This window comes from Pelodiscus sinensis, chromosome 5 (genome assembly GCF_052426305.1).
Source record: "Pelodiscus sinensis isolate ZL-2025 chromosome 5, ASM5242630v1, whole genome shotgun sequence".
Classification (NCBI taxonomy): Eukaryota; Metazoa; Chordata; order Testudines; family Trionychidae; genus Pelodiscus; species Pelodiscus sinensis.
The window spans coordinates 100,579,717-100,603,323 of record NC_143056.1 but is presented as its reverse complement, the minus strand read 5'-3'; the positions used below and the strand labels follow the sequence as shown (position 1 = coordinate 100,603,323).

The following is a 23,607-nucleotide window of genomic DNA, read 5'->3' as shown; positions in this document are numbered from 1 at the left end:
GGCATCGCGTCCAGACTCCCCCGATCTGCCGACAAACAGCTGATCGGCAGATCGGGGCAGCCATTTAAATTTAAATGAAGCCGCGATTATTTTAATCGCGGCTTCATTTCCCTCTTCCGATCTGGCTAATCTACATGCCTCCGTCGAAGGAGGCATGTAGTCTAGACACACCCTAAGTCCTAACCTGATGCCCTGCCGGCACTGGTTCCGGCCAGCCTTAACTTCAGTTCAGGGTCCACTCAATGTGGACATGCTAGTTCGAATTAGCAAAATGCTAATTCGAATTAGCTTTTAGGTCTAGATGCACTAATTCGAATTAATTAATTCGAACTAAGTTAGTTCGAATTAGTTAATTTGAATTTGAACTAAGTTAGTTCGAATTAGTGCTGTAGTGTAGACATGTCCTATGAGACTTGCTACTTCTGAAATGAACTGTGTCAACTGTTTGACCATACAACCACCCACACAGCACTGTAGCTCTGCTAGTGAAAAATAACCATTTCTGTAAGGTCCTCCACAATGTGATGTAATTTCCCAGTTAGGAACACAGGAACTTCGATGACTACAAATAGCCAGCATTTCATTTTTATGTCTCATCAAATGAAGGTTGGGCCATTGCTTTCCACCACTTCCATTGGGTGGGAATGGTGAACCGCGGCCGCTGACCGCTGCCATTGCCCATGCCTGCGGATGCTCAGAAAGACAAATATCCGGGGGCATCCGGCTGGCATGCTGGAGGGTTCCCATCCCCATTATAGGGAAGAACCACTCTTGGAATACTACAGTAATGGTTGCATTTAGCAGCAGTTTACCAAAAAGAACTGGATACAAGTTCAGGGTCAAATATGAAGCTGGAGGATAGATGGTTTGTCATGAAAAAAAAAAACCCACCCCAAAGTGGTGTCTGCTCACAGTTATAGTCCTGGTAGCCTGACTTTGGTGGCTTCATATTTAAAAAAAAAAAGGCATGTATGTGTTTACAGCACATCACTTTAAATGGCTGCTATTGAACTGTACGGTAACAATACACATTAATTCACCCAACCAAATCTATTAAGTTGTGTACATGTGTTTTGCTTTAAGCAGGCTGTCGTCTTGTTCTGCATGGATACTGCTCAAATCTTAATTGTAGTTAATCAGTGCCTGATTGTTGTGCTCAGGTGTAATTTGCTTTCAGATTATTCAGCTCTTTGTGCTAAACAATACGCACTGAGTTGCTAAATGTTACAATATGGCAAGTTCAGATGCATGCATGAGAACAACCTAAGGAAGGAGGCCACTGGAATAATGGCCTGAGCTTTCAGAGCATTGCATGGGGCAGAGCTGCATGACTACCATCGCGGTAAATAGGAGCTTGCCAGTAACTCGCCAAACTCGTATGAAAGACGTTAGTGTCTTTCCCTGCCAACACTAGGTGTCAAATAGCCATATGACTTCTGGCTTCTCCTGGTTCAACAAACCTCTGTGTGCCCTCTGGGACATGGAAGTATAAGTTGTGACTATCTCAAAGGGGAAAAATGAGAGCAGATTCCTGTTTGAAGTGTGTTGTGCTTCCCATTACAATGTAGATGTAGAATAGCGTGGCCTAATCACTTTATGCAAGGGACCTTTATGCATGTGATTAACATCAGTGTTGGATTTAGTGGCAGGTGCCTTAGGTGACTGGAGTGACATGCTTGGGGTTTGCTGGGCTTGGTGTGCTGGTTTTGGTGTTAGCAATAAAAGGGAAAACAAAGTTTGAAGTAAAATGTTTCAGGTATTCCATACGTGGATTCATTTTTCATTAGCCTCCTATAGTTTGAAGATCCCAAATCCAAGACTCTCTGGTTCGGCAACATCCATGGTCTGGCAGGGCCACTGAAGTTGCTGGACCTAAGAGCCTCAGAGTCAGGAGCAGGACCCAGCTGGAGAACATAGGGCTGGGGAGCCCTGGTTGGGCCAGCAAGGCTGGGCCAGGTGGAGGCTGGGGGGCCCCAGCTTGGCTGTAGAATCCCCAGCATCAGCGGGACCAGATGGTGAACAGGGAGCTCCCACCCCAGCCTAGGAACCCTGGTGTCAGCCAGACCAGGTAGCAAATGAGGCTGGGGAACTCCCTGTAGCAGTGGGGCCAGATGGCAGCTATGCAGCCCCCGGCTGGAGAACGCTAGGGAATCCCCAGTGGAAGCAGGACTGGCCCCAGCAGTGGGACTGGTGGCGGCCAGGCAGCCCTGGCTGGGGAACTCCCTGGCATTACCAGGGCCAGGGAACCCAGGGAATCACTGGTGGCAGTTGGGCTGGGGTGATCGGGTGGCCAGAGAACCTCCAGCAACAGCGAGCCTGGCAGCCCTGGCCAGGAAACTTCCCAGCATCATTGGGCCAGGTGGGGCCTGGGAACCACGAATGGAGAACTCAGTCCCTGGTGTCAGTGGGACTGTGTTGGCCAGGCAGCCCTGGCCAGAGAACCCACAGTGACAGCGGGGCCAGGCAGCAACAGGGAACCCTTAGCCATGGAACCCTTGGGAATCCCCAGTGGCAGTGGGGTGGACGGCTTCTGAATGAGGCTGGTGCTGGCTGGGTAGCCCCAGGAACCCCAGGGAACCCTGGTGGCAGCAGGGCCAGCAGCAGGGTGGTAGTACCAGCCTTGGGAGCCCAGGAGAGGAGCAACCAGTAGGGGGGTATTGACCTCCCCTGGTCCGGCAAACTCCCTGGTTTGGGACTGCTCATGTCCCAAGGGTGCCGGACCAGGGAGGTCCAAGCTGTAGAATGTTCTGGACCTTTGTAGAATCTCATAGAATGCTTCCAGACTTTCTAAACACGACATTATTCTTGAACCGCCTAAAATGCTATGAGCCATGTTTGCGGGTATACATGGGGCAGGGCACTGCCAGTCACTCAGTGAGATAAGGACAAAGTGAAGTGAAATGAAAGCCCAGCTATGATATAGTAAACCTTGGGGGGAAGGTTGTGTGTAATTATGAAAGTGTACTTATGTTTTAAGAGTTGAAAAGTGCAAATGGCATCTAATAAAGGGCGTATTTAATGAGCTGTCAGAGATATCTATCGAGCCTCTATCTATGCAACAATACAAAAGAAATACTATTACTTTCTTTGCTAAGCTTAGCATGTTGTGAGTGGGGAAAGCAGCTTCTTGAAGCTTAGGCTCATTAAAATGTATCTTTGATTGATGACAGCCAAGAGATTGCTGTCAGTTGCTAGTTTATCACGTGAATGTGTCACTAGCCAGTCCTTGGATCTCTCTGGCCCTGTGTTTCAGTTGGCAAGGGCAAAGGCAAGAAAAAAGAGCTTTCAGACAAAAGGACTAGGGTTAATATTGTAAGGGTGTCACCATTTAATACTGGCCCACACAGTATTGGTGCATAGTTCAATTCCTTGAGATTCACAGTATTACAGGTAGGACCCTATCAAATTCACGGTCCATTTTGATCATCAGATTTTTTAAAATGATAAATGTCATGATTTCAGGTATTTAAATCTGAAATTGTATAGTGCTGTAAATGTTGAGGTCCTGACCTAAAAAGGGATTAGCGGGGAGTTGCAAGGTTATTAATGGGGAGTTCAACTCTGCTCCCCTCACATCTGTGCTGCTGCTGGCAGTGGTGCCACCTTCAGAGCTGAGCAGATGGAGAGCAATGGCTGCTGGCCTTGGAACCCAGCTCTGAAGGCACAGCCACTGCCTGAGGCAGCGCGAAAATGAAGATGGCATGGCATGGAATGGCTGCTCTTCTGTGATGCTGCCTGAAAAACTGGGCCTTCGATAAGTGGCTGCCGCTCTCTGGCAGTCCAGATCTGAAGGCAGCAGTGCGGAAGTAAGGGTAGCACAATGTGGTATTGCCACTTCTATTTCTGGGCTGCTGCTGGTGGGGTGCTGCCTTCAGTGCTGGGCGCTGGGCCAGCAGACACTGCACTCTAGCCACCCAGCTTTGAAGCAGTGGCGTAGCCAGGATGGGACAAGTGGGTGAGCCCTCACTTCAGGTGGGTGGGCAATGATGGGGCCACTCCCCCCCACCCGCGGTCATGGGGAAGGGAGGGCTAGCTGCACTGGCCAGGAGCCTGCTCTGCTTTGCCAGGTGCTTCTGCTGGGGAGAGGAATTAGGGGCTTGCCTTGCTACCCCGCTCAGTGCTAGTGGTGAGCAGGGTTGGAGCTTGCCCTACTCTGTCTGTCTGGCCTGCTGCTGCCAGCAGGAAGCAGAGTTTGGGGTGGGGCTTGCAGTGGGTTTGGGGTGGGGCTTCCAGCTGCCCACTGCTTCTGGCAGGGAATGCAGTCAGAGCACTGGGGCTGGTCCCAGCTCTGGTGCTCCAACCACCTAGCAGGTTCAGGGGCTTGCAAGCCCCCAACTCTGCTCCCTGGTAGGAACATTGGGTGAGTGGAGCAGGATTAACCCCAGCTCCATTCTTCTGGCCTGTCTGGAGCACCAGCAGAGAGGGGCAAGCCAGGACTGGGGGGGTCTGAATCCTACAGGCCAGGGCCTGTAGCTTTGTCCCACTCTGAAGGCAGTGAAAAAGTAAGGGTGGCATACTATGACCTCTCTTGTGATCCCTACTGCAACTCCCTTTTGGGTCAGGCTCTCAGTTTGAGAAACACTCATCTCCCCTGTAGTATGGAGTAAAAGCACACCAAATGCCAAATTTCAGCAGGAGGGGAGATTTCATGCTACTTGACACGTTTTTCATGGCCATTAATTTGGTAGGGCCATGATTGTCGGACTAGAAGGGACCTTGAGAGGTTATCTAGTCCAGTCCTCTACACTCATGCCAAGATCAAGTATTGTCTAGACCAGTGGTCCCCAACCTTTTGGGGCTGCCGGGCGCCTGGGAGCGGGGCCGCTCACACGCTGCGCGTACGGAGGCGGGGCCACTCACAGGCCACGTGACTGGGGGCGGGGCCAAGCATGCGCCGCATGCCCGAGGCCGGCAGTGGCATGTGCCGCGATCCCGGGCAGGGGTTGCCCAGGTTCCGCGCGGCTGGAGCAGGTGCAGGCACGTGCGGCGCCCCCAGGGCCAGCGCCAGGGCCGGCAAGGGCACGCGCGGCGCCCCCGGGGCCAGGGCCAGGGTCAGGGCCGGCAAGAGCACACGCAGCGCACCCGGGGGCGGGGCCAGGGCCGGCAAGGGCATGCGTTGCGCACCCGGGGCCGGGACCAAGGCCAGTGCAAGAGCCGGCAAGGGCACGTGCAGCGCACCCGGGGCCGGAGTCAGGGGCGGGGCCAGGGCCAGGGCCAGGGCCAGAGCCAGTGCCAGGGCCGGCAAGGGCACGCGCGGTGCACCTGGGGGCGGGGCCAAGGCCAGCGGCAGGGCTGGCAAGGGCACGTGCGGCGGGCCGGGGCCAGGGCCAGCCATGCGCCCGAGGCTGGCACCTGCCGCATGCCCGGGAGCGGGGCCAGCCCAGATTGCTCTGCGGGTGCATGTAAAGGGCCCAGCGGGTGCCATGGCGCCCACGGGCACCGGGTTGGGGACCATGGGTCTAGACCATAGTGACTGGTGTTTTTCTAACCTGCTTTTTAAAATCCCCAATGTTGTGGATTCCACAACTTCCCCAGGCTATTTATTCCAGTGTTTAACTGCCCCAACAGTAAGTTTTTCCTAATGTCCAACCTAAACCTCCCTTGCTGCAGTTCAAGCCTACTGCTCCTCGTCCTATGCTCAGAGGCCAAGGAGAACAATTTTCCCTCTTCCTTGTAAAAAACCTTTTATGTATTTGAAAAATGTAATGTCCCCTTTTCAGTCTTCTCCAGACTAGCCAAACCCAGTTTTTACAATCTTCCCTCACAGGTCAGGTTTAATCCTTTTTCTTGCACTTCTCTGGACTTTCTCCAGTTTGTTCTCATCTTTCCTGAAATATGGCACCCAGCACTGGTTGAGGCTTCCATATAACATAACTCCAGTTGAGGCCTGATCAGTGAAGATTCGAGTGGAAGAATTACTTTTGTGTCTTACTTACAAAACTCCTGCTAATCCACTCCAAAATTATGTTCACTTTTGTGCAATTGTGTCACACTGTTGACATATTTAGCTTGTGCTTCACTCTGACCTCCAGATCCCTTTCCACAGTACTCCTTCCTCAACAGTCATTTCCCATTTTGTATGTGTGCGACTGATTGTTTCTTCCTACATTGAGTACTTAACCTTAGTCTTTATTGACTTTCATCTTATTTACTTCAGATCATTTCTCCAGTTTGTCCAATTCTTTTTGAATTTTGACCCTAGCTTCCAAAACACTTGCAACCCCTCCCAGCTTGGTATCTTCTGCAAACTTTATAAATGTATTCTCAAAGGCTTACTAAAGTCAAGATATACCACATCTAATGCTTTCTCCCCATCCACAAAGCTTGTCAACGAATGCTATCAAGTTGGTTTAAAATGATTTGTTCTTAACAAATCCATGCTGATTTTTACTTATCACCTGAAGTACATTTCAGTTATTCTGAAAAGTTTCTACAAGCTTAGAGGAAAAAAACTTTGTATTTGCTTATATATGGCATGAATAAATATAGATTTAGAAATCAGAGCATGCAAATTTATCTTATGTGACTGGGATAAATCATGCGTGCAAATTGTGCATCACAATTGTGCAATGGGATACAAATGCAATAATAATAAGATATTCAAAAGTTTAACAAATGGAAGAGGATACCAAAAGGCAATTCTCACCTGGGGCCTCATTTGGTCTATTGCCAGCCCTGTTTAACATGAATGTAACAAAAACAAAACAAAACAAAACAAAACAAAAATGGAGAACGTACCCATCCAACCTCTGGCATTATCCAAGTAATAGTTTGAACAGCTGTACTATTTATGAGGTCCAAACCCTGTTGATTAATGAAGTTTGACCGTATCTGCTGAGTCACTTAAGTCTACACAAGTAAGTGAGCAAGAAGGAGATTTCAGAAGGGGAGCCCTGCAGACGTGACTCAAGGGAGTCATTTACTGCTGCAGAGGAAATGCATTTATGATTTGAAAAGTGCTGGAACATCAGCCAGAGCGGAGCATGACTGCAATCACTGAGAACAGTATTGGTGCCTTTATGCTGTACGGAAAGTGTTATTAATAATTATGATCATTCTGATTTATTTACTTACTGACAAAGTTAAATTGGATTGCCTGACTTTTAGAAGTTACATAACAGTGTGGTTTGTATCTCACACCAGTGCTGAGTTACTTTATAAAAATGGAATATTATTCACATACTAATGTAACATATGTGTTCTGCAGCATTTTTCAGGATCTGTTCTCCACTGCCCAGATGGAAATGGACATTGCAGATCAATAACACAGAATCCTGAGGCAAATTTGTTCATTTTAAGCATCTTACAATGGGCAAGCTTTTACTGCCATTTTAATGATTTTGAAACGGTAAGTTTTTTAAAAAACATAAACATAAAGAATTATTTATTTTAGCCAGTATTGTTGTTTTTTATTTCATGCTTTGTTTATTTTATGAGTGCAATAAAATATTCCCTGCCTAATTCTCCCCCTCAATACTGCCGCATTCTTTGAGATTATTCACCACCTTTAACTCCAGTTTTACATCAGGATAACTCCACTGAAACAATGCAACAGTGCAATGTTGAAGCAGGCCTCTTAATTCTTAACCGTGCACAGATATTCAAGGCAATCCTATGTATGGATTTTGGGGGCCCAACACAGCATTATTACACTGGTGATCATAGGCTGCACTGAAGATAGTCCACAGTTGGTACTACTGACCCCCATGTGTCTAAGGGGCACAGTCGCTGCCCCCCCTCCCAGTCCATGGACCCCCAGAATCCACCCAATTGCTGACACACATAAATCAGTGTACAATAGAGACTGTGTGTGTGTGTGTGAGAGAGAGAGAGAGAGAGAGAGAGGTATGAGAGACAGTGTGTGCATGGTCAGTAAGAGCCCCTCCCCCCCTTCTTATCTTTCTCTCATGTACAGAATGCATTTCAATGCAGTTCTTCAGGTTCATCATGGCAATGGCTTCTACCAGCCATTACCAATATGGTGACATATTTGTGAGGGGAGAAAAGCATATAAGTTTGTCCCTATAATGAATATACTACAGGTTCATATATCATGTGGCAGTTTAGAGACTAACAAAAATAGCTTCAGAGAATATTTTGTTTTGTGGCTTCATTAAGGTTTGCACAATGTATACAAACACATCATCATATTTCATAAATTTGGGTAGGATCCTGTATTGGGAATCTATTATCATGGGCTCTGGACAGTAACTTGGACTCTCCCTAAATGCAGGGGGGTCACACTCATGGTCCAGAAGTGGGACCATGTCTTTTTCTCTGATTTTATTTCTACTTTTTTTTTTGAAAGAAATATCCCAGTTTCTCCCATTTTAAAAAATAATATATTTGTTGTGTCTATGGCTATGTCTAGACTACAGGCTTCTTTTGGAAGAAGCTTTTCCTGAAGAGATCTTCCGGAAAAACATCTTCCGAAAGAGAGAGTTTACACAACAAAAGCACATTGAAAAAGCACATCCACACTGGACACTCTCTCACATATAAGCTGTGATTGCTATGGACGGAGTGGCCACCAGGGCACCTGTGCTTTTTTCTCTTTCCTCTTCTTGTGAAAGAACTCCCTCTTCCCCATCCATACACGCCTTTTTCCAAAAGAGCTCTTTCGGAAAAAGGCTTCTTCCTTGTAGAAAGAGGTTTACCAATGTTGGAAAAACCCCTCTGTTCTTGTATTTGTTTGTTTTTTGAAAGAATGTGATTGCAGTGTAGATGTAAGTGAAGTTTTTTTGGAAAAACAGCTGTTTTTCTGAAAAAACTCTGCAGTGTAAACATATCCTATGTTTCACTCAAATTGTCTTGCACATAGTTTTTATTTCCTTTGCAAAATGTCTGCTCACCTCTAGTGACTTTACACCATAGGGAAAGACATGATGTTACCTTGATACAGCATTTTAAAAGTCTCTGTCTTTCTGCCATGCCACAGAAATGTGTCAATCAAATCTGTGCTTAAATCTTTTATGAATGCAGATTATCATAGCCAGGTGCTAACCTGTGGAACAGCAGTTGTTAATATCTACACAGGGAGAAGGAGACAATGACTGCTGCTTATGCTACAGAAATACGATTTTAGAATGCATCACTTTTAAAATATTCATCTGCCAATTAAAATGCTGATTTCAGCAGTATAATACAACTAATTAAACATCTTAATAATCATCTCTCCACTGAGAGCCATTAGGTGTTTTTGAGCTATTTGGAAATTACCATTTGCTACCCACTCTCTATTGGCTTCAAAATTGCTCTCCACTCCTGCAAAATGAAATGCGTTTTTGATTCTATTATGGTGCAGATATGCACGTTGCATTCAAGTCTAGGCTCAAGCATAGCTTCCAACCCTGGGCACCGATGGTAAAATTAATTTGATTTTAACTTCAATGTGATATTAAGAGTGGGAATACAACTAACTGTAGCAAGAGAAACTTTTTTCCCCCAAAAAAGTAAACATTATTAAATAATCCACAGTAATTTATATTTCCCTAACTTGTGGATTAGTCTTTATGCTAATCCTTTTCCACTATCCAAAATGATCCAAATACCCCTTTCTGCTAGATATCTTCATAATTGAAATCTGGTCCACATCAGCAGCATACCTAAGAAGAGGCTTAATTCTGGGGCCAAATTCCAAAATCAAGTCAACATCATGTATTTTGGGGGGGCGGAGGGTGTTGTGTGATCTGGACAAACAGAAGTCTAAAATGCACTGCCAAATCCTACAGATATGAGGAAACAGGACAAATATTCACAATATATTGAATGAGCTGGTGACATTTACTGTATCAGAGCACCAAAATTATCCAAAGAGGGAAAAGTAAGATGATGTTGACATCTCTTTCCCTGCGACTCCCCAAAAATAAAGTATTTTGCATTTCTATCTTGCAAATATTTAAGTGTTTGTTTTTGAATACTAGTATCACTGTCCAGTCTATTAATCCTACATTGTATCACCCATAATAATATTACTATGCTGGAAATTCAGTATGAACACTCAGCAAGAAATCCTGGAGAAGGGTTGCTATTGTAATACTTACTCTTACTTTTGCACAAAATTATCTGTTATGTAACACTGTTTTGAAGTAACTTCATGGATACCAAGTTGCAAAAGAACCTTATATATTCCCTGGTAATGCCCTAAGGACTAGGATATATTTTTCTTGCTCTACCATATAGCTAGTAAGATGATTATAACCAGAGAAATGACCAGGAAAGCTTAGCTATATTTGAAAGAGACAAACTGTAGGACCAAACATGTAGGAAAAGAAATATAAATGGTGAAGTGTACAGATTAAACCATCGCTGTAGTTGCATAGCAAGATATCCTGCCCAAACGCTGATCCAGTAGGCCCTGATTCAGCAAAGCACTTAAGCACAAGCTTTTAAGCACGTGCTGAAGTTCCATTAAAGGAAAGGTTCAAGTGCCTTGCCTGAAGAGCATGGGCAGAATGCAAATTAGGGTGCCCTTGCATTATGCTAACAGCTGCAGGAATGTTCACACATATACATCTTGCATTCTTCAGTATTAATAATGGCTCCTCTTGAAATGGATCACTTAACGGGGTGTAATACTGAAGCCCGAGGTCCACAGGGAAGGGTCTCTCACCTGAAAGGTTCCCGCATGATCTTCTTCTTTGTCACCCTCTTTGCCCTCCTTTAGAGCAATCAGTGTGAAGCCACGGAAGTAGGCTGGAGTGGCAGCAGAGAGTGTTACTGCAGAAAGAAAAAAAGGAAAAGTTAGTTGATTGTGAAATCAGCAACTTACACATCAGTGCGCTCTAGAGCTTGGTCTAAATAGCTGTGTTTATTTGGTGCTAATGAAAGCGAAAGATTAATAGAGTACAGACAGGAAGAGTGCAGAAAGGTTCAGTCCAAGTTTCCACATACAATTCTGCCAATGCATCTCAGTGTTATTACGAAACACTGCTGTTATTTACAAGCCATGGATCTGCTTGAAAACAGATGATCAATATGCTAACCTCTTGAGGGGATTGTGCTGCAGAGATGTATCTACAGGGGCCTTTCTCCCCCAGCTCTGACCCTTTGCAAAGCAGGGGAGGGGGAATGTTTCCTTAATTTTTAAATGCAAAATTTAAACTCAAAACAAGAAAAAAAAGCCACATCTCTGAGTCCAAGTGAGCTACAAATGTCTAACCACCAGTCAAGGTAAACTGTGTTTCTACTGCCCTTATCTTGGGAGTATAATTTACCACCCCAATTGACCTTGGGAGACTGCTGTGCATACTCAGAAGTAACAGAGCAGAACACTTCTGTAAAACCTCAAAAGCAGCCTTGCCAGTGCTCCAGCCCCCAGAACTCAGAGGTCAGTGCAGGTGATTGTGTGATACACAGCTGAGTACTCTGATTTTATAAACATTGGTGATTCCCCTATATTGGGGGATTCCCCAATTCTCTTGTATTCTTCTTACGTGCGGATGCTGTCCTCATCACTCTTGTATCCAACAGCCTTCCAGCAGAAGTGACTTATGCAAAGTGACCCATCTTTCTCTCTCTCTCTCTCGGTGTCCTGGCTCCCAGAGTAGTGCAAAGGAAACAGAATTGGGACCCAGCATGTGGCTCAATAATGCTAAAATTCCTTTTTAACTTTTTCTAAACTTCCCCAAAAAATTCCCCCCTGGGATGAGACACAGCCATGTGAAATTGAAGAGTTTGGTTTCCGTTGGAGGAAAGAACAAGTGTTTAAAAACCGGGTTTATCCCATGAAAGTAGCTTCAACTTAGACTATGAAATGACAGGATCTGCTTCAGAGTTGATCTTTGCAGCCTCAAACTCTGGTTGGCACTATGAAAAAGGAGGGAATCCCTCCCCCTGAGTCTTTGTGAACAGGTCCCACCACCAATGCCACTGCACAAGAAAAAAATCCACGGTAGAATCCCTTTGACACAAAAAGGCCATCCGATGGTTGAAATGAATGCCTGAAAGCGATCGGCAACATGTAAAGGATTTGTATAGAAGAGTTTGTTCAACAGCCAAAAGTGTAGCTACTTATCTGGGACATAAGTAACTCTCTTGAGTGGGAAATTAATCTGGAACAGTAGCTCCCAACTTATTTACCATTGTGGGTCACATGTGCAGTTCTCTCTGTGGTATGTGGGCTGCATCCACATTTTAACACTCCCCCCCTCCCCCACCCACTACCTTTATGGCTGTGAAGGTATCACAGGGGCCATAGCCAAATGCTGATTGGGCCATAAGTGGCCACGTGTGAGAACCCCCATATCTAGAAACGTAACAAGGGCTGCATTTATCAGAAGATTTTTAGCACTACTTACCATTGTAAAACAGGTTAAGTGAAATGAGCTAGTCTGATTTCCAGGAAGAGCTGGTTCTCAACATAAGGGTAGGGGGGTATTCACTCATTCAAATGTTTCCCTGGTTTTACAACAGGCTACATGACAAGCATTCAGCAAAGTCAGGACAAACAGGATTTCATATAGACAATGGAGTGTTTATATTGCTCTAGTGATCACCAACTAGGATCTACCGGTAGACCTTGGAGCCCCCGACAGGTGATCCTGACTGGTTTGGCAGAGAAGTTATCAAGCACTGGCACTTCAGTTGCCTTTCCACCCACTGTCTTGCTGCTCCTGCCCTTTGCCTTGAAGGGGAGGCACTGATGTCAGGGGGTCCCTCCTCCCTCCACTGCTGTACCCCATCCCCACACAGAGAGAAGTGATGGAAGGAGCTTGGCAATGCAAATCTCTGTCACTCACACACACTGTATGTCTCTGTCATTCTCTCTCTCACACACACACATTGTCCGGCTCTCTCATCTCCCGACCCAACACATACGCGGGGGGTTGTTATTACTTTTACTGCTTGCAAAGTGGGTTAGTTTTGGTTTGTGACTGGTCGGTGCATTTCATAACTTTCATTTCTCTCTTACTCTTAAATGTAATTCTTTGAGCAGTGAGTTCTAAAATGCCTAAGCTGCCGTAGCTGGAGTCATTATCCCTGTGGGAATTGCTGCTCCTGGATGTGCCTGGCATGTCCCTGTGGCCCCTGAGACAGGCAGAGCAGGGGGTCTCCACATGTGTCCTTGCCTGCCCACACCACTCCTGTAGCTCTCATTAATCAGTAGTAATGAGGAACCGTGGCCAGTAAAGTTGTGGGCTCAGTGCCTGTAGATGAGGAGCAGCACATGGAGCCATTGCTGCACATGCTAGCTGCTTTCTGGAGTGCTGTGGGACCATGGTAGGAGTAAGCCTACCTTACCTCCACTGCTCCACCACCCAGAAGCCATCTTAGTTAAACAGTGCCCAGCCAGGGTATGTCTACACTACCCCCCTAGTTCGAACTAGGGGGGTAATGTATGCATACCGAACTTGCTAATGAAGCCCGGGATTTGAATTTCCCGGGCTACATTAGCATAAAGCCGGCGCCACCATTTTTAAAAGCCGGCTAGTGCGAACCCCGTGCAGCGCGGCTACACGCGGCACGGACTAGATAGTTCGGATTAGGCTTCTAATCCGAACTATCTGTACGCCTCGTGGAAGACAATAAGCAATTTTTCAGTAAGAGAGCTGTGACCTATTTGTAATTTTATATCTGATTTGGTAAGCAAGTAGTTTTTAAGTGAGGTAAAACTTGGAGCGTGCAAGACAAATCAGACTCCAGAAAGGGGTACAGTAGTCTGAGCTGATTGAGAACCACTGAAACAGAAACAGATTTGGGAATACCTCAGTGAATATAAGTGCAGCATCTGGGTCACTTCGATCTATGCCTTTGTTGTTTTTATTCAGAAAAGGGCAGAATATTGATCATCAAGTTAGAGATTCCTGAAGGTATCATGACTTTTAGCATAATTTTGTAATCAGTCAATGGAACTTTATTATCAGACTGCAAGCTCTTTGGAGCAGAGACTGTATTTTCATTCGATGTATGTCAAAGTGCCTAGCTAGCACAATATAGTCTCAATCTCCAACTGGGTCTTCAGACACTATGGTCATCATTGTAAATGTTGTCCTGTAAGTGCAGAAGGCCAAGTAGTGTGGGTGTGGGGCAGCTGACAAACTTTTGCAGCTCTAAATGTTGAATTTAATGAAACTCTAGGACCAGGTTCTCAGCTGGAGTAGACAGTTGTAGCATTATTGGAGTCAACGAAATGCAGCCATTCACTCTTGCTGAGGAACTGTCCCTTAGCATCTAATTCCCACAAACATTACCAATATGTGGTAAATTTTCCCACGGATTATTCATAATTCAAGAGAAAAATATGAATGTACCTGAGATACATAATTATTTCAGCAACATCTAAGTGACCATGAATTTGAGATGAAAAATCCATTTGTGGGCTGCCCCTGGGCATAGGTAATATATAGAAAATCCATTTATGACCTTGCAAAAGCACATTTTCCACATCTGAAGGTCTATTTTGCAATTTCTGAACTTACATAAAGGTATTGTCTATTATCCTGTGGATCTCACACACAATTTTTATTTCTCAGTAGATATTGGAATTGAGAATTTGAGTACGGGGCAAGAGTTGAGTGATAAGGGTTATGACAAACTATGAGTGTGAATTACTACTTGGAGAATGAGTATTTCTCCCCACTCAATGTGATTCACTACAGCTGCTAGATTTACACTGCAAAACATATGCCATCCAACCTATTCCACATAAAGACCATTCATATAATATATTTATACCTTGTTACATCAGAGAGAAATTTATTTCTTGTAAAACTGAGAAGATGTAATCAAGCCCAGGCTAACATCCCTTCATTCTTTGTTTCTGATTGGTAATTACATTATTCTCTTAATAAAGCCCATTTGCTATTTTTGTGTATATTTTTCAAGCACCAAAAAGGAAGGAACAATGAAGGTTATCACGGAAAGCTGGTTCCCCCCCCCCCATCTCCGCCCCCGAGGTACAGAGAAATATACTCCTATGCACATGACTATGGCCCCAATTTAAGCAAGGTGTTAAATCTGTCCCTTCTTCAAGTGCTGTCCTGAATAGAGGCGTTTTCCTGAATCAGCACCTATGTGTTTTACACTTGCATTTACTGCATAAGCAGGCATAATATAGTTACTATCCAAAGCAACAAGAAAGCACCTCTCACATTTTAGATTGCATATAAATAATAAGAATCCTCATTGTTTTCTCTCTGTGAAATTAGCACTTGTCACAGTTTTGGGACTGCTGACGAGACCTCCTATTGTATGGACACTGAATAATCCTTCAGACTCCCCTATCTGCCCAAGTAAGGCTCCTGGGCTACCAATTGAGTTCAATCAGCCTCTTGTGTTTGGACAAGATGGTGCTTTGGCTCCCATACCCTTAGTCCCTTTTGCATGTCCTCAGATTCCATGACCCAAAAAGGGGTAGAAAGTAACTGTATCAACGACCTACTTCGCTTGCCAAAGACCTGTCTTACCTGGCTGGCATGCCACTGCTGTCTCTTTGTAAGCAGGGGAGGAACCTTGTAAATAGCCTTTGTGAGGGGGGTGCTCCTGAATTCTTCCCAGAAATTGCAGTTGGAAGCTGTAGAACCATCACTGCTCTCTTCAGGTATGCCTACACTTGACCCCTAGTTCGGACTAGGGAGGCAAATGAAGCACACTGAAGTTGATAATGAAGTGCAGGATTTAAATATCCCATGCTTGTTTAGCATATTTGCGGCCGGTCGCTATTTTAAAATGCCGGTCGCTCAATTTAACTTGCCGCTTGTAGATGCGGTAGTCTGATCTAAAACCCTTCACTCAAATTAACTGTTACTCTTCATTGCATGAGGAGTCATACAACATGCCATAGGGCTAGATCCAAAGTCTGCTGAAGTCAGTATGAAGGCTTTCCATCAGTCCCGACAGGGGAGTTTTACCATTGACACGCATGAGGCCTGGCTGTCAGCCTTAGTGCTCCTGAAAGATGCCGAAGGGGTAGTCCTGATGACTTAATTTGTTTGTCTGTACTGTAGATAGAGTCATAGGAGCTAACTTTGTGGGTGCTCTGGAGCGGGAGCAGGTACCCCAGCATCTTCTGCCCACTGGCATCCTTGCCAATCGATTTCTCCCCCTCCCTCTCAGTGCCTCTTGCTCATTGCAACCAGCTGTTGCGCAGCGTAGAGAGGCTTTGGGAGGGATTGGAAAGGAGTGGTCATGAGGTGCACTCAGGGGAAGTGGCCTGCAGAGCTGAGAAAGAGGCAGGGCTGGGGTGGGGCAGGGCAGGGGGCAGAGCAGGGGGAATCACCCTACCCAGAAGAAGCTGGCGCCTATGGATACCGTGCAAATGTCCACCTATCGTCTTGTCATTACCACCACATTCTAACCCGGGGCGGGGAGGGGAGTTGTCCAGATCTAAGGCTACGTCTAGACTGCACGTCTTTTTCGACAGAGGCTTTGTCGAAAAAAAGCATCTAGACTATGATCAGTATTGTCGAAAAAGCAAGCCACTTTTCCAGAGTCTAAATGCTTTCTTTCAAAAAAGCAGTTTCCATGCAATAGCGCCTTTTTTCGAAAGAGTACTTTCCAAAAAAGGCGTTATTCCTCGTACCATGAGGTTTACTGCTGTCAACTTACTGTCGACAGAACGTGGCGGTAGTGTAGACGCAGGTATAGTTTTGTCGACAAAAGCCAACTTTTGTCTACAAAACCCTGTAGTCTAGACACACCCTTAGTGAGAAAGTAATTCAGGTTTTAGAGACTTCTCAGTCCTTGGTTGTTCTCTCTCTCCTTCAGTATGATTGGGAGATTGGCAATATGTGCCATTCTGGGGGGCTTGCTGATAGGACACCATGGTACTGAAAAAAATGAACTAAAATCTCTATATTAGTTTCAGATAGGACACTGTGTTGTTAAAAATTGCAATACTTTGCACTTTTCTTAAAGCCCTAGCTCCTGGAGGAGAAAGAAAATAAAATAAATCCAAAATTTATTATCATTTAAAAACTTTGATTGTTAAGCTACTTATGATACATGGCGGCCCAAGTCATGATTTTTGAATAGTTGGTAGTTTTTTGGACACAACTGAGTTGTACTACACTGAACAGGAGCTGACGTATTTCTATCCTATTAATTCTCTGAGCTATCCCGTCTGCTAAGGCAACACTGATTTACAGGATTTGATTGGAAGAACTGTTGAATAAAATGACTTGTTCTGGTAACTTGTGTGCACATGATATTGCTAGTAGTCCTACACTATTTGATTCTTTATATAAGTGTGTGATGGTGAGTCTGTGTCCTAGCTCAGTCTCCTTTCAGATTAGAGGTGGGGGAGCCATTACTCGATCGGGACTCAGGAGATAGAGTCCCTTTCTTGAGCTAAATAATAAACACAGCTTATTGCATTTTGTAGGTCAGTTGGGATGATTATTGATTTACAGGTAGATTCAGTTGTTTATTGAAAATAAAAGACCATGTAACTACTAGCGTGATATTCAACCTAAGCAAAAGGATTTTGTATATTTTACTTTCCTGGGGAGATTAAATGCCAGAGGCTCATTCACCTCATTTCCATATGTCTTGACCAAATCCTAACCCCTTGACAAGGATACACACATTCCCACCCCCTCCCTTCCACTCAATGTGATGCAATCAGAATTGCAGGGTAGGATTCTAAACCCACTTGGCTTTAGGCAAAGAAGCCACATTGTGATTTCATTTAAATTCAGCAAAATTCGGTTGTATATTGCATAAGTGAGGACAGAATAAAGCACTTGACTTGCAAGAGGTGCTTTCTACCTTGATTACAATGCCTATTAAAACCATGAGGTAGATATGTGACGAGCATCCAGATCTGTGTAGATCAAAGATGTTTATAAGTTCCAAAAAACGGTGTGTTTGTGGGGGGGGGGGGGGCGGGTAGAAAAGCACAGACAGAGTTTCAGTGCTACTCAGCAGGGAAGCCTGTGGAACACCAATGCAAATGGAGTGCACAGTGTTTATCTGAGCTGGTCCTTGAACACTTTATTCTGCAGAGAAGGTGAGCAGACCTGCAAATGAAAATTCCATTAGCAACAGAAACAGCATCCAAATGGAAGGAGCTGTGAAAAGGACTGCAATAGTCTCCCCTTGTTTCTTCAATAGCATCACAATTTCAGGTGTGTCAGGAGGGAACAATTTTCATTTCATATGCTCACGGGAAACATCCATCTTACGGATTTGTTTAAAAACTTGTTTTTAAAGTACATCTTTCTGTCTTGTCATGTAAAATAACACTATGCAGTTTCCTAACTGAGCTAAAGCCTCTCCAGGATTAATAAAGCATCCGGGCTGGCACTGATTACTGTCAGTTACTGCTTCTGAGACTTTATTACCCAGAATAATTTTTAAAGTTTGAGTCCCTGTTTGATTACTTATAAGGAGGCCTAATCATGCTGTCTTTGAGAGCAATGCAAATTGTGCCCTTGATTTCAGTGGGAGCAAAACAAGCACACTAGTTCTATGCAAATGGGGCTACAAAGAGGTGTCCAGTTAGTCTTTGTCAAGGCCCAGATTTCTTAGCCAAGGTATAGTCAACGTCCACATTCCAGAGAAACAAGCCTGAGCCCCTTTCCACAGCTGCTTTCTTGGCAGCCAGGGAAAGGAAGAGAGGCAGGAAAGAGGGACTCTGTAGCCATCATCACTCCTCTGGGTGGCTCGGGGAGAAGGGAAGCATCTTCTGCTGCGGATGCCCCTTTTTTGGGGGAGGTGGAACCATCCACATACTGATCTCTGGTTTTGTATGTGCTTCAGCGGGAAGGAGTAATCCCATAACCACATCCATCAGCTGCTCATGCCACCAGTAGCATGTTCCTGAGGCCACGCTTACAGAACCCTAAAATGAGGTGCTCCCTCTGGTTCCAGACCTGCGCCACTATCATCCCAATGTCTCCATGAGCAGTGGAGCTCTGTGGGGGGCGAAGGGCCCTAGCTGCTCATCGCCCTCGACTGGGTCTGCCAGAAAACTCTAGGGCAGTGCTCTCCAACCTTTTTAGCCACAAGGTCACTTTTTCAATTTAAACGCAATGTAAGATCTACCTGAAACCCAAGTATCCTTCCCCCACTTCCTTCCTGCCCTTCTCTGAGGCCCTGCCCCTGCTCCACCCCTTCTCTGAGGCCTCACCCTACTCACTCCATCCCCCTTTCTCCCCCATTCTCACTCACTTTCACCAGGCTGGGGTAGGGGTTGGGGTGAAGTCTCTGCTCTTGAGACAGGGAGTTTGGAGTGTGGGAGGGGCTCTGGGCCTAGCCCAGGGTGGGGTTTGGGGTCCAGGAGGGGTGTCAGAGTGCAAGCTCTGGGAAGGAGTTTGAGTGCAGGGGGGACTCATGTCTGGGGCAGGGGTGTCAGGGCTGGGACAGGGGTTCTGGATTCAGGCTCTGGCTGGGCACTGTTTAACTGAGATGGGTTCCGGGTGATGGAGCAGTGGGGTTAAGGCAGGCTTACTCCTGCCCTGGCCCTGCACCACTCCTGAAAACAGCTGGCATGTACAGCAATGGCTCCTTGGCACCATGTGCTGCCCCTCATCTGCAGGCACAGAGCCCATAGCTTCTACTGGCCACGGTTCCCCATTACTGATCAATGGGAGCTTCAGGAGCAGTGTCTGCAGTCAAGGACAGCACTTGGAGACCCCCCGCTCTGCCTCTCTCAGGGGCTGCAGGGACATGCCAGCCATGTCCAGGAGCAGCAATACCACAGAGATAATGACTCCAGGCACAGCAGGTTAGGCACTTCAGAACTCACTACTCAAAGAATTAAATTTAAGCATAAGTGGTTGGTGACTACTACTGTCCAGGGGTAGTAAGTAAAAGTTCTCCATCTAGGGAGCTCTTCTGGACAAATGGATCCTCTTACCCCACCCAAAGACAAGCAGCAGCAATAGGCTGCTGAGAACAGGAAGGCTCTTCAGAAAGATGAAGGACAGATCCGGGGTCTTCTGACCCTTGCAGCGCTGGAACAGCAGCAGAAATTCCCACTACCACAGCTTCAGACTCACCTGGGTGGCCTCCTCCATCAACAACCCAAACAGAGGCACTGAACTGAAAGGATCAGGCTTACTGGAATCCATAGAGGGGGCATGCCTAGTGCCCCAGGTCACTTTAAACTAGGGATATAAGCGATCAATCGACTAGCGACTAACCGACTGGTCGACTGACACACTAGCTGACTAGTTGCTTCCCCCCACCCCTTGCTGCCTCTATCACAAAGAGGCAGCAAGGGGGCGAAGTGAAGGGCTGCTGGGGGGAGCCAGCATAAAAACCGATTCCCCCCAGCTCCAGATCTGTAGGAGGTAAGGATGCAGTGGCAGCATTTCAGTCTTTGAAATATACAAGAACCCCTGCTGGGGCTCTTGTATATTTCAAAGGCAGAATGTTGTGCTGCACTTTGGACTTTGAAATGAAGCGTCAGCTGGGTGGGCTCTTGCTATATTTCAAAGCAGGAGTCCCCTTATCGACTAAACAAATAGTCTATGGAAATTCCATCAACTATTCAATTAGTTGATTAATCTAACTTTAACATCCCTACCTTAAACCTGCCCCGGACTCATGGTAAAAGCTTTTGATTTATTTTGGCTCTCCTTCAGCTCAGGTTCCCAGAGCCTTCTACAACATTGTTTCTTGTTCTCTCATAATTTACAAAATCAGTTTGTCCTTAATGTCCCAGTTTTTCTCGTCACATACTGTTTCTTCACTTTGTATAACACAGAAGGGTATTTCTAATTTCCCAGTGGAGTCTCCTTTGAAAATGAACTCAGTAGTCCTGTGTTAAAACTTTGTATGATGTCACCACATTATAGATTAAACAAATTACATTAACTCTTGCCAGAGCTGATAAGTATACTTACAGGAACATTTAGCTATCTTCCACCCACACTCCAGCAAAACATTCTTATAAGACCATTTGCTAAGGTTGGTATCATCTGAATAATGTAATCCTAAAAGTGACAAGCATGTGTACTTAGCTGAACTTTTAATGCCACAGTGTAACTCGCTAGGGACAAGAACCTGAGAGCTAATAATGAAAAAAGTAACGTAAAAACATTTAAACTGATTATTTTGATACTTGACTTGTGTAGTAGGACTTAATATAGCCACCAAATGTGTTTCAGTAATCTATTTCCCCTCATCTCAAAATAAAAAAAAAAAATCTTAAAGGAAAGGAACACACAATGACATTTTCACTGGAAGTAATTTACAAAACTTCATAAGACTATGTATGTATAAGTCAATGCCAAATAACTGAGTTTTCCCTGTAGTGCCAGGAGAACAGATATTAAGCAGACATGGGATATAATGTCTTGCAAACTCATGCTAACAAGTCAAATATTTGCTAACCTCTTTGTGGCAAAAGTGTGTTTCTTCAAACTGTGTTATAAATTGCTTACAATGCATGAATTTCTCTATACAAAGTAATAGTCTGATACAACAGATTAATCACTGTTCTATATGTCCCCTCTAAACATGCAAGTCTAATGATCACATTCATATGAGATGGTGCACATGATTTTTCAACATGAATGGAGATTGAAGTGTTCATCCAGTGTGAGAGAATTGCTGTTCACACTGAACCTAACTAAAGAGGAAAGACAGAAAACGACCGCTGGAAAGTAGCTCTGAAAAAATGATTTGCTCTCCCCAAAAGATGGTTTCACTGATACACTATTTATTAGACTGTAATAAAACATATTCATTTTCTTTTCAGAGTAGTATTTTAAAATACAACATCAACAGTGTACATTAAGGATGTTTATTTCCCGATAAGTGTTCTCAGGTGGAAAAAAGTGACTTGAAATTGTTTTCACCTGATAATGACACAAAAAATGCCGAGATGTGTTTAGGACTTCATCTCCTGCATTACATGTGCAGCGTTCAGCACAGAGTGCAACGCTAGGGCTCTTATCTCTGCGGTCATTAGCACCATCTCTCTCTTCTGTTTCAACCATCTGTTCATATCCCCCGCAAAAACACGTTCAGCGGAGGGCCAGCGGGGAGAAGGAAACAAACCCAAGTGGGAAAACTAGGAAGTTAGCAGCCTCCTGCATCAGTTTGCGCTCATGCTAACTTGTTCCATTAATTCTGCGTGCTGAATCGGGTGTAATTTACGGTGCTACTCTGATGGGGCTTGGGGAAATCAGAGTAAGGGGGGAATCGGTGTAAAACAAGTGCTCTCTAGACTCTTGCTGCTATTCGAAAAAGCTCCCGGAACACATGGAAGGAGTGGGAAATCCCTGAGTGCCGAATGGAAGAATTGGGGTGAAGAAATACCACTCACTTGCTGTGAAAGCATCCCCCACTGCAAGCGGTGTGCGGGAGGACTTCACACTGTCTCGATTAAACACACACACACACACACACTTCACACTGTCTCGATTAAACACACACACACTTCACACTGTCTCGATTACTCACACTTCACACTGTCTCGATTAAACACACACACACACACTTCACACTGTCTCGATTACTCACACTTCACACTGTCTCGATTAAACACACACACACACACACACTTCACACTGTCTCGATTACTCACACTTCACACTGTCTCGATTAAACACACACACACACACACTTCACACTGTCTCGATTACTCACACTTCACACTGTCTCGATTAAACACACACACACACACACTTCACACTGTCTCGATTACTCACACTTCACACTGTCTCGATCACACACACACACACACACACACACACACACACACACACACACACACACACACACGGCTTTTCGTTTCACTGCCACATGTCCTGCTCATCATCGTGTGTAATTACCGATCGGCCGAGACTTACCCCTGTAATTGTTTCCGGGCTTGTAAAATTCCGGATCGCCTTCTACTCTGAGGCTAAATTCATTGTATCCCTCTCTCCTGGTGCCCTGAGCTCGCAGAATCCGGCTGCAATAGCCTTCGGATTTCGTGGCTTTCTCTAAGGTGTCATCCGAGAAGCCCCACGCCGCTATCGGAAAAGTCAAGGCCAGAAAGTGCCAAGCGACGGGATGTAAATAAAGTCCCATCATCGGGGCTCCCCACAACTTTGTGCCGCTGCTGCGGAAGCGAATCACCACATGTGCTGGCTGGAAAGGATGGCGAGGAACTACCGCCCGCCCCGGGTCTCTAGAGAAAACCCGCCAGCCTGCGACCGAACCGCAGCCTCGCTCAGTGTCGCTCTCCGGGTGCTCCCCAGCATGGGGAGCAGGCGTGGGGCTGGTCGCTGTGGGACCGGCAGGGCAGAGGGAAGGAGGGAGAGCGCAGGAGGGAAGGAGCGAGGTCTGATCCCAGCCAGCTCCCCACACGAAGTGCTGCTTTCTTTCAGAGCGTGTGATTAGCAGCTCAGTAATGTTTACTTAGCAGAGCTGCATTCACAGGGCTCGGTGAAATAGCAGCGCTCGGGGGACGCTGCTGTCTCCAAGACATCCACGGGGTGGGGGGAAGGGGGAGGGGAGCTTCAACTGGATGGACTGAGCTAACAGACGTGAAATTAATCACCCACATTCCTGCCAAAGTCTATAGTTACTGTAGGAATAAAAAAGGCTGGAAGAATTTCCTGATCTCCACCCCCCTTTCTTCAAACCACCAGACACTGCAAACATTTATTGAGTTCAGTACAAATGGCCCCAGATAGCCACAAGCTCATTGAGCACTTTAAAGGCAAA

At 45.5% G+C, this 23,607-nt stretch overlaps 1 protein-coding gene across 1 annotated transcript in view; it reads right to left on the bottom strand.

Annotated features, from left to right (window-relative positions):
- SPON1 (spondin 1) overlaps positions 1-23,342 on the bottom strand; it is a 378,928-nt gene extending 355,586 nt beyond the window's left edge. The window contains exons 1-2 of the mRNA XM_075927822.2: positions 22,746-23,342; positions 10,613-10,719 (exon numbers count right to left, since the gene is read on the bottom strand). Coding sequence (XP_075783937.2) covers positions 10,613-10,719; positions 22,746-22,971 — 333 coding nt within the window. The 5' untranslated portion in view covers positions 22,972-23,342. The remainder of the gene's footprint in view (positions 1-10,612; positions 10,720-22,745) is intronic.
- Between the last annotated feature and the right edge of the window lie 265 nt (positions 23,343-23,607).